At 41.0% G+C, this 16060-nt stretch overlaps 1 protein-coding gene across 1 annotated transcript in view; it reads left to right on the plus strand.

The window, feature by feature from the left end:
• Positions 1 to 16060, plus strand: part of SLC28A3 (solute carrier family 28 member 3) — a 45606-nt gene that overhangs the window by 13591 nt on the left and 15955 nt on the right. The window contains exons 4-8 of the mRNA XM_054185028.1: positions 2682 to 2773; positions 4194 to 4383; positions 7488 to 7632; positions 9285 to 9398; positions 11335 to 11412. Coding sequence (XP_054041003.1) covers positions 2682 to 2773; positions 4194 to 4383; positions 7488 to 7632; positions 9285 to 9398; positions 11335 to 11412 — 619 coding nt within the window. The remainder of the gene's footprint in view (positions 1 to 2681; positions 2774 to 4193; positions 4384 to 7487; positions 7633 to 9284; positions 9399 to 11334; positions 11413 to 16060) is intronic.

The raw sequence follows: 16060 nt of genomic DNA on the forward strand, positions 1-16060 counted from the left end.
CTTATTTATTTGTACTCCCATGGAGAGCTGAGGGATAAGTAAGATTTAAGTCACAGGGCTTTCTGTTCCCAGGGTCCCCTTATTCTTCCATCAGCAGTAGACACTGTTGCCTCGGGCAGTGAAAGCTCATCGTAGGCTGGAAGCTGAAGAGCACTTAGCTCTGTTCTGATTATATTCAGGCTACGGCTTGTTCTATGTTCTCCAGTTTTGCACTTGGTTTTGTACTTTGTCTAGATTTTATGTTGAACATCTGACAAGGGCAATGGTATCTATACCAAGTTATTTTTTTGTAAATTAGCTCCTAAAAGCAGGCACTGATGTGATCTAATGTCTTCCTTGTATCTGCTCAAAATGGGCATTCTCAAAGCATGTCTTAATTTTGAATGCATCATCAATTTCTTTCAACACATAGTACTGAATAGCCTTGATCGGAGACACAACCCTTTCGAAAGATCAGTCTGTCGATAACAAGAATTCACCATATGCAAGGTGTTAATATTCACTTATAGAGTACATGCAGACCAGAAAAAGGATTTCTGAGTTGCAAAATGCAAGCAAGAATAGTTTTGGCATATACAAATATTTTATATTAAAAGCTCTCCTTTAAGTGTGCTGAAGTGATACTTGCTTTTTCAACATCTTTGGTTAAGTAAAAGCCATTAGCAACATGCTGCACTTTAAGCCTATAGGGACAGCTTTTAGAAAATAATTTTTCCTTCGCAAATTAATCAGATTTTATAAGAAAGATGGTTTTTTCTGCCACCTTTTGGAACCGAGCTGCATATTGATAACATATATGCCTAAACATTTAAGATACCCTGCTACCAAAGTGATAACCACCTAAATTAATAAATTAACAAAGGAGAGAGAGGTGTTAGAGCAAAGAATAGATTACAAGGAATTGTAATCTTAGAATAATGATTTTAAATCCCAAAGGACACATAAGAAGCAATAACAGATAGTAGGTAATATTTTTTCCTTTCTTTTTGATTGATGGATGAACCGTACATTTGATAAAGTCACTCCAGCTTATTCGTGCATCTGTCTCTCATTTTTCCTTTTCTTTCTTTTCGTGTTGTATCCAATCTCTCTGCTGAGGTTGGATAGATAACCTAATGTTCTAACAAGGAAAAAAAGCCCAAGAGCTATGATTTGTGAGGCAACAGGAATTCCCAGAACTAAAATTGAAGTATCAAAAGCAATCAAGATTTCTCAGAGACCCTGTTACTCTTTGTACTAGTGAAGGAGCATGTTCCTGCTCTGCTGTTCTCAATGCTGGTATGAATTAAGTTAATATTCATTGTTTCCCTCCAATTTCTTTTACGTGAATTGATTATTATTTTTTTTTTAGTGCAGAAAAGAAGGGTATCCATACTGAATTTTGGCGTGCATCTGACTCCAGCTGCATCTAGTTTCCAAATGAGTACAGATAATTAGCATCTCTAAATATAACATTGCCTTTATAGACTGTAGGGTGTGAGGTACCACTTTAGAGAAACACAGCTTTTCTTGTGATTTCTTGTTCAGGTTGCACAATACAAGGATGTTTATTACCTACAGCTTTTGTAACTGAAATACATCCACATCACCAGCACACTTAACTTCGGAAATCTACGTTGATTTAACTCCTTTAACTGCTATTTCCCTACATTTCAGCCTCCCTCATAAAATCACTGTGTTATCCTTAATGAGGTGAGAAAAGAAATGAAATAAAGTATGTAATAATTGGAAGAATAGGTACTAGAACAGAACATTCAAATACAACAGATTGCTTTAGCTTCCATGAACTGATTAGTCTTAGATGAAAAATTAAGGTAATTAACAACCAAATTTTCAAATCATAGAATCATTTAGGTTGGAAAAGACCTTTAAGATCATCAAGTCCAGCCGTAAACTTAACACTGCCAAGTCCCACTAAGCCATGCCCCTAAGTGCCACATCTACATGTCCTTTAAATACCTCCAGGGATGGTAACTCAACCACTTCTCTGGGCAGCCTGTTCCAGTGCTTGACAATCCAATCTAAACCTCCCCTGGTGCAACTTGAGGCCCTTTCCTCTCGTCCTATCACTTGTTCCTTGGGAAAAGAGATCAACACCCACCTCATTACAACCTCCTTTCAGGAGTTTATCCAGCATATCCAGAAACATCTATGCACAGTGTAATAAGGTTTTAGATGAATGTTGGTTATTTTTCACACACAAATGCAATCTTAGCCCTTCATGACTACAGCAACACTACTCCTCCACATAGCAATGCTGGGCTGCCTGTATTAAGAATCTGTGGGTCTGGTAATGGGCACTGAATCTTTAACTACCTACCCAGCTTGCACTAACCTTGTTAACAGATCGCCTCATGGAAGAGGTGTACTTCAGAGGCTAGCAGAACTGGCCTGCTAACTTCGGTCCGTTAGATGATTGGTGGATTGGCCCCTTAGATAGCCGCCGGATTTGCTTTTTTGCTCGTCCAACACCAAACCAAAGAAGTTGCTCTGCCAAAGCTTTGCAGACATCAGCATGATTTTCTTTGGCACTTTGGGATCCTAATTTGACCCTTACCAAGTGCAGCATACTCCAGTGGAGAAATTTTGATCAATTTAACCTGATCTTCCTATGCAAATTGCTCTTCTTTTTTATCTACAGCTGAAGTTTCTGTTCTGTTTGGTTTTTCGCATTTTCCTAGGCATTTAGAAAAGAAATATGATAAAGTCTGTGGCTTTTGCAAGAAACATAAGACCAGAATTCGCTATGTGATCTATGGAATTTTAATAACAGGTACAGTATCTTGCAGCCAGCGTTGCTGAAGCAGTATTTATTTACCTATATGAGATTACAGACTGTCCCTGTCTTCTATCTAACAGAATAACTCTTGACTGTCTTAAAGAATGCATTTGAAATGAGGTAAAACTGAATTTAATCCCAGAGAAAGCTCCAGATCACAAAAATTCCGCTTGTTCCCAGATGTAACAAAAGTACAGATATTGCTACATTGCTCCTCCAGCATGTTTCAACTCTGACTAGCAATTACAGTTGGATAAATGTAGTAGTTCAGTCTTTGTGTTTACTCTATTATCTACCCCATCCAAGAGGCCTATTAAATTACAGTTTTAGGAACTTGCCCAAAACCACAAAATCACATAAAGAGTCAGGCTCCGACTTGGACCGAAATGGAAGTTTTCTGTTCTGACCCATATCACTCAATATTCACAGCAAATGTTTGCTAGAGGTTTAATTGTTTGCTAGAGATTTGCTGTGGTTTGTGTCAGCATGCACTGCAAAGTCATTCAGATATTCTTCTTTGTCCCTTTGCTAATTATCCAGTAGGTTGGTTTGCCTCTGTCCACTTCATCAAGTTTCTTTTTGAGATCCTCCTACCTGAACACCGAGAACATCTAGACCTAAAATATGTCTGTCTGATAGGCATCAGCATACCATAAAGTGGTTATAAAAGGGCCTCTTGCATGATGAATATCCTGCCCTCCTATCATCATCTTGTCTTGTTTTGTCATAGAACAGACATATCCTGGCTCAAGAAAGCAAGAGAGTTCTAAGGATATGTCAGGATCTCATATGTTAATTCCATAAAAAACAACTTGCTTTACACAAAACAGTAATACTTCTTCCTTATTTGCCATAGGCAGAATCAGATTATTATTTTGAAGAACTGAATGTTTCATTGTCCAGAGCGTATTAGCAATGAACCTGCCAAATGTCAAATCATGTCACAGCTACTTTACAAAGTAAGCTACTTTTAAGCTTCCCAATTACTTGAGAGGGCCATCAAATCAGGCAATTGACAAATGTTTCTGTTTCTTCTAGTTTTATTGGATAAACTCATCCTCCTGTGAAGGAAGGAACCAGGCCCATGGTTCTTAATTCACAGTTTTTACACAGGAAAAAGCAGTTCTGTAGATGGGTTTAATTTTCTCAAGTGATTAACATGTTTGATATGAACTTGGCTTGGCCAAAGTATATAACCTGCTTTGACAGGATGAAAGCAACGTATCATATCAGTAAGCTTATCATAAGTAACAACACTGTGAAAGTAAAATTTTTCAGTATTTAGGCCAAGTTGGAAAAGCACTTAAAAGATAAACATAGTCCTGACTTTAACCACATCCTTCAAATTTAAGATTTGATTCTGCTTTTAAAAAGACCAACCTGACTGACATGTATATTCTTGTTTCTGTGACAGCATACTTGGCAGTAGTTATTGCAGCCTGTAGCTTGAATTTTCAGAGAGCCTTGCCACTCTTTATCATCACTGTCATAGCCATCTTCTTCATCTGCTGGGATTTTTTAATAGCTAAGTATGAAGACAGAATTGCTGCATTCTTTTCCCTTGGAGAAAGGTATCTGGAGAAACAGTGGTTTTGGATGAAATGGTAAGTATGGATTACTTCCTATTTATGCAGAAGGACAAAGCATTAGTCGTTTTATCCCTATAGTTTTATTTCAGCTTACACCCCAATAAGCACAGGGAGATGGATCAATCATAAAATTGCAATAAGACCAAAGAATACACACAGACCAATTTAATATTTTCCAGTTCATATATGTCAGACACACCTTTAAGATTGCAATACAGTAGCTATGTATCAAAAATCTTGACAGAAAGTGTAAAAAAAATTCCTCAAATTGAGACAGAACAAGTTTCTGCTTGCAAGAGAATATGTCTACAGACTTCAGGTGAGTTGTAGCACAAGAAGGACATGGACCTGCTGGAATGGGTCCAGAGGAGGGTCACAAAGATGATCAGAGGACTGGAGTACCTCTCCTATGAGGACAGGCTGAGAGAGCTGGGGTTGTTGAGCCTGGAGAAGAGAAAGCTCTGGGGAGACCTTATAGCAGCCTTCCAGTACCTGAAGGGGGCCTACAGGAAAGATGGGGAGGGACTTTTTATGAGGGGGTGTAGCAATAGGATGAGGGGTAACGGTTTTAATGTGAAGGAGTGTAGATTTAGATTAGATATTAGGAAGAAATTTTTTACTGTGAAGATGGTGAGGCACTGGAACAGGTTGCCCAGAGAAGTTGTGGATCCCTCTTCCCTGGAAGTGTTCAAGGCCAGGCTAGATGGGCCTTTGAGCAGCCTGGTCTAGTGGGAGGTGTCCCTGCCCATGGCAGGGGGGTTGGAACTAGATGATCTTTAAGGTCCCTTCTAACCATAACAATTCTATGATTCTGTGATTCTGCATTCATACTGCAAGCCAGAAAGTGCCTCATTGTCACTTGTTCAGAAAGCTGTGAGATTCATAAAAACCTTAACTCCAATATATGCAAACTGCTGAAGTCTGAAGTGTGTTGTCTAGACATTACTTGTTCACATATCCCCATAGCAATTTTTACTTGGCTTTGGGAATCAAAACATGCCAGGCACATTTGGTGTCATAATAAGACCATACAACCTCATTTGGGATGGTAGACATTGATCTCATAGATAAATTGTAGATGCTTAGATCTGGTACATGTTTATTCCAAGTATTCCTGAGTATTTATCAGGAATATTTAAGTTATTCCTGGGAAAATGGGGAGCCAAAGGAAGCTCAGAGACCAAAGAAACGACCAAATGAAATCTCATTAAAACGGAAAAGGAAATTGGCCAGCTGCCTTCTATCTCAGCTAGGTCACCTTCTATCTGAGAGAGAAAGAGGTCTAAGGAGGAGTCATTCTGGGTTCAGGAAAATGTCCCAACTTATTATTAAGGTTTTTAATTGACTTTGCCACAGAAGCAGGAATTTCTAAGAAAGGTGCTATAAAGATTGAGGTCATTCTGCTCAGGAGCCACATCAGAGAGCAGTCATACACAGGCACCTCCGTTAGACAATCTGGCAGCCCTTTGGGGGAAGGAGCAAACAAAACAGGAAAGCCCTGATAAACAGGTGGAACAAGCCAGGGGCAGTAAGTGCTGTATTACCTGGGCTGCAATCCTTAAACCGTACATATCACAGATTAAGTGCTTAACTGTAAGTCACAGGTTCCACTAAGAGACAGAAAGTCTCTCAAGTGTAGGCAGTGTTATTCAGCATTGCAATGGCCAAGCCGTTTTGTGTAGCTGGCCTGCAATATTTTTGATCCAGGTCTAAAAATGGAATTTAGGTATCTAGGTATCACTGAAATCAGTGGAAGCTAAACAACTGTTCAACACAAGCAACATCAAAGAACCAGGACTATGTTTAGTTTTCCCCTCTGTAATGACTATTAGCAGCCCAGAAAGCTAATCATATCCTGGGCTGCATCAGGAGAAGCGTGGTCAGCAGGTCGAGGGAGGTGATTCTCCCCCTCTACTCCACTCTCATGAGACCCCACCTGGAGTACTGTGTCCATTTCTGGAGCCCCTACTACAAGAGAGATATGGACGTGCTGGAATGTGTCCAGAAAAGGGCCACGAGGATGATCAGAGGGCTGGAGCGCCTCTCCTATGAAGACAGACTGAGAAAGTTCGGCTTGTTCAGTCTGGAGAAAAGAAGGCTCCGAGGAGACCTTATAGTGGCCTACCAGTATCTTAAGGGGGCCTACAAGAAAGCTGGTGAGGGACTTTTTAGGATGTCGGGTAATGGTAGGACTAGAGGGAATGGATTAAAACTAGAGATGGGACGATTCAGACTGGACTTTAGGAAGAAGTTCTTCACCATGAGGGTGGTGAGACACTGGGACAGGTTGCCCAGAGAGGTGGTGGAAGCCCCATCCCTGGAAGTTTTTAAGGCCAGGCTGGAGGGGCTCTGAGCAACCTGATCTAGTGGGAGATGTCCCTGTCCATGGCAGGGAGGTTGGAACTAGATGATCTTTAAGGTCCCTTCCAACCCTAACAATTCTATGATTCTATGATTTCCTTGCCTCTCAGGTTGCTGTTGTGATAATTACCTTCAATATGCAAGCTGAACATGGTTCTGTGATAGGTGGGACGACAGAAACACTGAACACAGGTGTACACATGGCTCTTGTCATTGTTTCTGAGATAGTCAAAATTGCTGTGATTAAGTTATTTTTCTAAACAGACTACAGCAGGTTACAAAGGAATAAAGAATTTGTAACCTGCTTCTCAATAGTGTGCGTTTCATAGGCCCACCATTTAAACAGCACAACACAATTCATAAAAACCACAGCCTGTCTTGCCCAGAACTAAGAAAAGATTCAAAAAAGAAGACAGGAAAGGAAACGGAGGATGGAGTGAGAAAGGAGGGTATCTTCTCACACTTAATTTAATAGAAATAACACCCAGACAGGAGTCAGTAATGCTTTACTGAGTTTCCCTCATACTCTGACTTTGGGGACATGATTGCAGGATGCTTCTTCTGGATGCCAACAAGAGACGTTGTTGTCAGAGTTGCATCAGCAAAGGCAGGTTCCTGCGTGTGTAGAGCTACGTATTTCAGCTTAATACGTTGCTCAGAGAATTCATTCACAAACAGAGATGTAATTGTTATGGGAAGGGGGAGAAATATCTGGTTGTCTTCAGGATGTCATGCCTTATACTTTTTTTTTTTCCTAGGGTGTTGTGTGCAGCTCTTATCATAACTATCATCTGTTGGCTCATCTTTGACACAGCAAAACAGGGATCCCACCAGCTGATCTCCTTTGGTGGGCTTGTGTTGTATGTTCTCTTGATGTTTATCTTTTCCAAATACCCAACCAGAGTGAGTATTTAGTCCACGTTGGGTCTTTTGTGGGTTTTTGTTCGTCTCAAAAGCTATTGCCCTAACCTAGCACCAAGTTCAGTAAGAGTAACAGAAAACCCATGAATAACAAAATTTAGGCTTCCAAAAACCCAGCGATGTATTTGATTTCTGAGGAAAGTCATTTTGCTGTGACATCTTGGAGAACATGTGTGGGGCTGTACCATCATCTGGCTCTCACTATTTTGGGAGGCCACTCCCATCCTTTGTTCCAGCCCTGATGCAGATTGGAACACATTTGGTCCTCGAGCATCAGCGCAAGCTAAGGCAGGCCTGCTTCATGCTTTCCACCAACAGGAGGCTTACCGCAGTCCTTAGGACATTGTAGACCCTTATTTGAGGACGCTGTCATCGTATCAACACAAAGCAAATGGAACTGGAGATGTACTTCCCTCGTGTAGCTCTTAATCTCTCACAAATTTGATTCCCACTGCAAATGCAGCCACTGAGGACAAGCTGAGGACCTCACTTTTCACTAACCCACTCCCACAGGCTTATCAATGTCATTTATTTTAATTTCCTAGCTGAGATGTCCACTCTGTACTGCTGTGATACTACGAAGGGTTTACTTCAGCCACCATAATTCCCACCCCAGCTTTTACTCCTGTGTGCATGCCTAGCATACAGCACATGCTTTCATCAGTCATATATTAATCCATCGTCCAGGTCACCAAGTTTCACCAATGCTTTCTCAACACTCGTGCAACAGTGCTGAGACTTTCTTAACAGAAAAATGTTCCCTCAGCAAGGACTAATGGACCTGCCACTCCCCATCATTTGCAAACTACTGCTGTCTCCAACTGAGGTGAAAATTCATGTACTCCAAATGCTTTGTGCTCTCCCATGGGTCCTCATTACACCTAATTGGCTTGTGTTATTCAAATATCATCTGAATAAATTAGAGAGTGCCATCTCAGCTCTTTGCTTTGTAAATAATCAGATTCAATTTTCACAAAACAAAGATGTATTCTGAGGCAGCAGAGCAGAAAGCTGCAGTGTAGCGTGGAGGGACTGGTCACAGGTAGACACAGTTTTCCCTACAACTGTCTTATGCCATATGAATCGCAATATCTGTGAGTAGTTCTCAAGTATCAAAGCTCTTTAAAGCTGGCAAACAGAAATAGAGTTCATATTACCCAATCACACAGAAAAAACTGTGGCAAGTCTCCTTATTCCCGGTCCAGATATGTGGAGAATCTGCATGCTCAGTTGCTTTTTTTCTAATTTTCCATTTCAGTTAAAACAAAATAATATCATGTCATCTGCCCTCAAGTTTGTCTATTCCATGTATAAACTGTAGCACAGGAAGGACTGTCCCTCCTTCTCCTGCTACTTTGGTTACGTGCAGCCTGTGATGGTGAAATGGGCCTGTCCGTACTTACCTAGCCAGGCTTTCGGCAGCTAGCTCAGATGGAGACATCCACAGTGCAGAGCTCTCAAATTAGGAGAAATGACTCACGCTCCAAGTTCCCTACAACTGTTTTTGGCAGCTGCCCCTATCCTGCAGTATAGTCAGAAAATCCCCTTACATTATTTTAACAAACACTGAAAGTGAACTAATATTTATTTAAATAACAAGTGGTTTCTTTATTTTTCTTTTTCTATCCGTCTAGGTTGCTTGGAGACCAGTATTTTCAGGAATAGGAATGCAGTTTATTCTTGGGATCCTTATTCTAAGGACCAAAGTGGGGTTTGATGTGTTTAACTGGCTAGGCAACCAGGTCCAGGTGAGCTACTGGTAAAAAATTTATTTTTTATATCATTTTCTGTCTTGAGACAGACAGGCAGTTCAAGGGTCTGTTTGCCCTGGATGTTTTTCCCTCTTGAGAAAAACTGGGTTCTCAGAAAGGTAATTGACTACCTCAATTCAGGTAGTCTGAATACCTTCTCATTTCTTTTTTGTCCGGTTAATACAAGACCATGTGGGACAGGCTGATGACTAATGACCAGAGTGACCCTGTTTCTTAATGGTTTTACCATCCTTAGGCTGAAATAATAACTGCACCCTCCAAAAACAAGACTGCTATTGTACCAGGGCACTCATAAAAACTCTTAGTCCTCGCCCAACTCCAAAGCATCCTTGCAATAAACCTGAAATCCTTGCTGAAAAACCTTGGGATTTAGCAAGGCAGAACCACTGTTATCTTCAGAGTAGTCACAGTCCTGGCCCCAGGAGCATTTCATAGTTCTCACAACATAAAAGAAACTGAATTAAACTACAGGTGAAGGGTCTAGAGCACAAGTCTTACAGCGAGTGGCTGAGGGAACTGGGATTGTTTAGCCTGGAGAAAAGGAGGCTGAGGGGAGACTTTATCGCTCTCTACAACAACCTGAAAAGAGGTTGTAGCGAGGTTGGGGTTGGTCTCTTCTCCCAAGTAACAAGTGATAGGATGAGAGGAAACTGCTTCAAGTTGCAACAGGGCAGGTTTAGATTGGATATTAGGAAAAATGTCTTCACCAAAAGGGTTGTCAAGCCTTGGAACAGGCTGCCCAGGGAAGTGGTGGAGTCAGCATCCCTGGAGGTATTTAAAAGATGTGTAGATGTGGCACTTAATGACATGGTTTATTGCTGGACTTGGTAGTGCTAGGTTAAAGGTTGGACTCAATGATCTTAAAGGTCCTTTCCAACATAAATGATTCTATGATTCTGTTCTACAGGTGTCAAAATCCACAGCTGGGAGCTGGCAAACCAGCTCCCTGCGAGCAGCAAAGGATCTCTAGAGGGTGGACAGGATCCATCCATAACTGCCCCTGTAGGCAGTCTCCAGGCACAAAGTTTTTTTAAAAACGTCCATTACTGGAAAGTAATAGATTAGAGAAATTCAAAATGTAGATCAGCAAGTACCCACTGAATGACATTCAGTCTTTTCACCCCAGGGATACTATTCACACAGCTGTTCTTCACAGTAGAGATAATTAAGCACATTTAAAACAAGACAGTGCAGAATGTACTGTCTCTGCGCGGGATTGAAGGCACAGGTCTGACTTCTGTTGCTGCTAATCTACAAGCAGTGGGAGTCACCTGGGTTTTGTCACCAGGTTCTTAGTCTTGCCCTTCGTCTCTGACTGAAGTGGGTCTGGTGCCCCCTTTTGTTAGCTCCATATGGCTTACAGTCACTCCTGTCATAACTCCAGCTATTACGTCTCCATTTTAAACTGTATCATCAATTCCATATGTTGGCATCAGGAGAATAAAAATTATCCACCATATCAGAATTAAAAAGTAGAAGATTCTATTAGACTAGCTTTTGGTTACTCTTTTCAAAACTCATTACTTCAGCCAGTAAAGCTCCATTTTAAACTGTGTCTTTAATTGCACTTATTTGCATAAGAGGGAGTGTAGAAATGCACCAGAGGACCAGGATTAAAAAAAAATTTATCTTCTTTTAGTATGGTTTTTGGCCTTTATCTTGTTGGGCACAGCACAAAAATGTGCCTTATGCCCTTGCTGGTTATCTACATACTCTGAAGCAGCCTGCGCTCTTGGCAGAGCAGAGCAAAGACTCTCAGTTCAGCAAGACACAGTGAAACCTAGACCCATACAACGCACAGCACAAGCTCCTTGCACCTCACCAGATCTCTGCAAGAAAACTAGCAATATTTGCTTAGTTTTTGGCAGGGACCCAGAGCTTATGGCTGACTTTCTTTGCTTTCTGTCCCTAGACTTTTCTGGAGTATTCTGACACAGGTGCTAAGTTTGTGTTTGGTGAGAAATATACGGACCATTTCTTTGCTTTTAAGGTAAGACAGGTTTTATGTATACTGTATGTGGCAGACTGACAACAGAAAAAGGAACAGTATGGCTGGGAAATAAATTCATTATATGTCCTTTGATACCAGTCTAGTCACCAGAGAAATCAGCTAAGTAAACTATTCCTTACTGTGTGACACTGAACAGAAAATTTGGGAACCTCACACAAAGACCTTCATTTATTGTCTTACGCCGAGTTAGATTACACTTATTTAGTCTAATTGTAACAACATATATTACAAGTAGACAGGATTTTAGGGTATGTTTCTACACAGAATGGGTTAAAAGGCTTCTACATGGTCACTGAAAGAAATACTACCTCCAGCCTATCTTCTCTACCTCTCCACAAGTAAAGGTGCTATACCATATTACGCTGCTCTGTCCTAAAGCGCTGTGCAGACCGCTGCCTCACAGACACTGCCTCTGTAGAAGTGGACATCCTAGGTGTATACTTATCCAGGTAGAAGAGGTAGAAGCTGCCCATGCATAAGGAGGAAGAATTACATTACATTATTTTTACGTTAATAAGATCCCAGGGAGATTTCCCAGCTTTCCCTTAGGAGATCTTGTTGGGAAACTACTGGAACACAGTTTATGTGCTCTGTGCTCTCTAACGCACACGAGCATCCTGTCTGATTTTGCTCCCATACATAGCCCATGCCATAGTACCTGCTTAGGCTGGAATCAAGAACATAGAAAGCAAAAAAAACCCCAACTGTGAGAAGTGTGCTAGGACTTTCTTAAAGACCATTGTTCTGTCTGGTATTTCAGGCACCTGACCATAGGCTTACCCACCTTTTATCATCTTTTTTTTTCCTGGAGGTGATATTCCAAACTGGGTATTCTTCACACTTAAGTCTTTCACTATCTAAGAATAAAACCTTACCTATAAAATATGCTGTTACTAAGAATAGTCAGAACATCTTAGAAGGGAAAACAATGAAGTATTTCATCAAGAAATATAAATTATATTTTAATTGCAGTATTTTTGTACCTTTTGTTTGACTTTCCAGTCTCCTCTCACCTTTACTCCATTGAGCACTCAAATGACAATTTGCATGCACAATTACATATTCTGGGGGTGAAATGCTTTAATTCCCACCCCCAATGATATTTTTCCCATGTTTTTCCAGAATGCCTTATGAGTATGATTTTTTCAAAGTGATTTTTAATGGCTCTGTGGTGATGCAAAATGCTTTGCTGACTAAAGCCGTAACTAGGGACCAGACAGTCAAAAGTTTGCTTCTGTCTACGCACATGTCCATCAGTCTTATTCTATGCGATAAGCTAGCAAAAGACGTGGAATTTTTAGAAGAGGATAACAGGGACAAGTAGGTTATTTTCACACCAAAAAACAAGAAAACAAAACCCATGAGTTGATTTTCAGAGCTGCATTTGTCTTGGTATCAGACTATATGTGGTAAACGAAGTGGCAGACAAGCACACAGCAACACCAAAACATACTCCATCTGCTCCTCCCATAGGAAGAGCATCACTGAGTGACAGCCAGCCTGTTCTGTCTTCAAACACTTGTCATTTATTTGGAGTATAAATGGTCAAAAGTGCTTTTTTGTGTCTTTCCGATAATTTACGATATTTGCATGTAGTACTGAGCTGTCCAAATCTTGCCCCGAGATATTTTAAAGCACCCTCCAAAAGAGATAATTCTCAGTCTCAGCTTAGCTCTTGAGAAGAGTAGGCAAGTGCTAGGATATGTCTTTAGAGAAAACTGCCAGAGCCCAATTGTACCCATACTGCATCCTTAGCAGTATAAAGGGACACCTCAGTTTTCTGCCAAGTTAGATGCACAGTTACCAGAGCAGACACATCTGATGTGTGCACCCACTGGGTGTTCAGACCAGTCCCACTACAGCCTTTGAGCACATTGTTTTGGAAGCACTAATTAGTGATAAATACATGCATTTGCGTGCATAAACTGTGTTATTTTAAATGCGTATTTGTGTATGCAGATGCAGAGTTTCAGAGTTCTGAAAAAAACACTTGCCCACATAAACAAGCTAATGTGCATTGTTTTTCCTGTAAAAACACACACTTAAAACTAACAGCCATACTATTTTAGCTCCACTACTAACTCCAGTGAGTGAGTGAACACAAAAATCTCTCTTGATTTTAGTACACTCAAGTACTTAAGTAGTTGGGAAAAAAACCCTTAGTACTAAGCCATCTATCCTGTTGACTACAAAAGGCAAAAGTTTCAAGCAAGCAGGGAATTAGACTTCTGTTATATCAGTAATTTCCTTTCTATGCTCCCTAAGAAAGGCTTTGCTTTAGGAGTGTCTGAAACCAGGATGTTCCTTAAACATCAATAGCAACTTCTCCCTTAAAGGAACATAAGGAAAAAGCTGAACATAAGCCACAAATGGGAAAGGAGTTGTGAGCAGCCAACAATTTTAACTCCTTGTCCTGCATATAGCATAAAGAATAACCATGATCCAGAAAGCAGCTCTTTAGTAAGGTCAATATTGCAGAATTGATAATAAATATGAAATTACCCTGTTTATAAAAAATACCAATTAAAGAGTTTATTTTCTTACAGGGTGTATTATGGGAAGCATTAACTGCATCATCTGTAGGCCACATAAATGTAATACTAAAGAGTCCTTTGACACCAATTCTCCATTGAAATATTGTGGGATTTTTCAGAGTGCTCATTAAATTTATTCATCAGTTAAAACTTGACTATTTCAAGGTGTGTTGTAGGTATCAGGACCTACACATATTGGCGACTAAAGTTCCACTCAAGTTTGTCCACAGTATAATACAATACAATACAATACAATAGCAATAGTTTAGCCATGCAGGTATAATTACACTGCAGGATCCATTCACTCCTCCCGTATGGAAACACGCTAGCCCTTTTTGAGGAGCAGGCTTCTGCTACAGCTGAGGTCCATCTGACTCCCCTGTAACACTTCCTTTTGCAGTTCTCTCCCCACTTTCTGAGTCGGCAACTGTCTCCACCTACAGGCTGTAACGGTGTGTGTATATCCAAATCAAACAGTTGTTTTTTTTAATGGCAGAAGCAAATTGGAAACAGCCTCTTTGTCACCCTCTGTTCAGAGAACCCCAATTTTGAGGCAGGCTCCTGCGCTCAGAGAATAAGGGCACTACAGCAGAAAGAGGGAACTGGGAGTCCATGTGACAGAAGAATAAGTTTTAAGAGCTTTTCTTTCCCTAAATGCAATTTCATGCAATCAGTGCATGTTTTTTCAAAAAAACAAAGGGTATTCTTGACCTTTTATTTCCAAATATATTTCACATTTAACCAACAAAGGAAACACTGCCAATTAAGGCTGATGTTCCACCATGACCTCTCCCTGCTGTGCAGATATTCTTACACACACAAGGTGTGCAACAGCCGCATGATTACAGAGGGAAGCTGTTCTCAGACTCCTTGGATCATCCCCATGCCTCCTTTTTTCTGAAGTCCTGCCTCCATGTACATATGCCTGTTGCCCCCAATCCCCTAGCCCCCCACCCTGTTTGTATGGTCCATTCTCCTCCTCACCTCTCCAGATCCTATACTCACAGCTCCAGCAAGGCTGGGTTGCTTCCATGCTCCCCAGACCTGCTTCCAACCTGGGCTCCCTGTGGCCTCTGGGTGCTTCGCCAGGTGCTTGACCCTGGAGCACCACCAGGGCTTTCCCCTCCCTCTCCCAAGCTCCTTCACAGCACTTCGCCATCGAGGTGTTGCCTGGACATGCACACCCTGCTACTCAAGCCCCAAGAATCTCAGAGGGAGCCCTCTGAAGTTATTGACCCTGTGCCACCTGCTCCCCTGGTTTTGGCACTGGAAACAGGGGAACGGAGAGAATGAGGAGTGGGAGGAGACATTCCTGCCTTATCAGTTTTCCCACTCTTGTCCCACCCACAACATGCTGTGAGCAACCCCACATGAGCCCAGTGCAAAGGCGAAGCTCCTCGCAGGGCTGGTAGAGGACCTGTGGCTCCTCCGTGTAGACATGGGACAGAAGATTTGTCCTGAGGCTGTTCTCTCCTCTCTCACAAGTTTCAAAATCACTCACATCATAACACCACAGTGTATTAACACTGTGGGGAGACTTTTGGTAAAAGAATTCTACGCTTTTTCAGTTGAACTAGTTGTTTCATATGAAGTGCTTTTCATTGCGTTTATCTCTGCAGACAAAGCAATTGAAAACTCCCTGCAAAGCGATGCGTTGCAAGTACTACATTATTTACATTCTCCTTATTTTACAGTGATAATTTGCCAGCGTTTTCTACGTGATTTTGTTATGTCTTAGATAAAAGTTAGTCTGGATGTGAAAAATCATTACAATTACTTACCTGTTAAACGGTTGCTATGCTTTTCTGATGAAGACATAGCGTAACAGGTACTACATTAAGTCATCAGTGATTTAGGCAGGAGGATTTAGTTATAAAATAGTCCTCAACTTCTTTATGCAGTCAAGGCGAAAATAATCACAACTGGAAAACAAATTCCCTGCTTTGTAAAGATGAATGTTTCATCCAGAAATGCCTGCAACCACAAAAATGGAAAAGCATGTTTTAAATGTTATCTATCATCTAAGGTATTTTCAGAAGAATGTTCATAAGAAACAGTCCAAAGCATGCCAGCTGTCACCCAGCATAGGCAGA

This window comes from Rissa tridactyla, chromosome Z, assembly GCF_028500815.1.
Source record: "Rissa tridactyla isolate bRisTri1 chromosome Z, bRisTri1.patW.cur.20221130, whole genome shotgun sequence".
In the NCBI taxonomy this organism is placed as follows: Eukaryota; Metazoa; Chordata; class Aves; order Charadriiformes; family Laridae; genus Rissa; species Rissa tridactyla.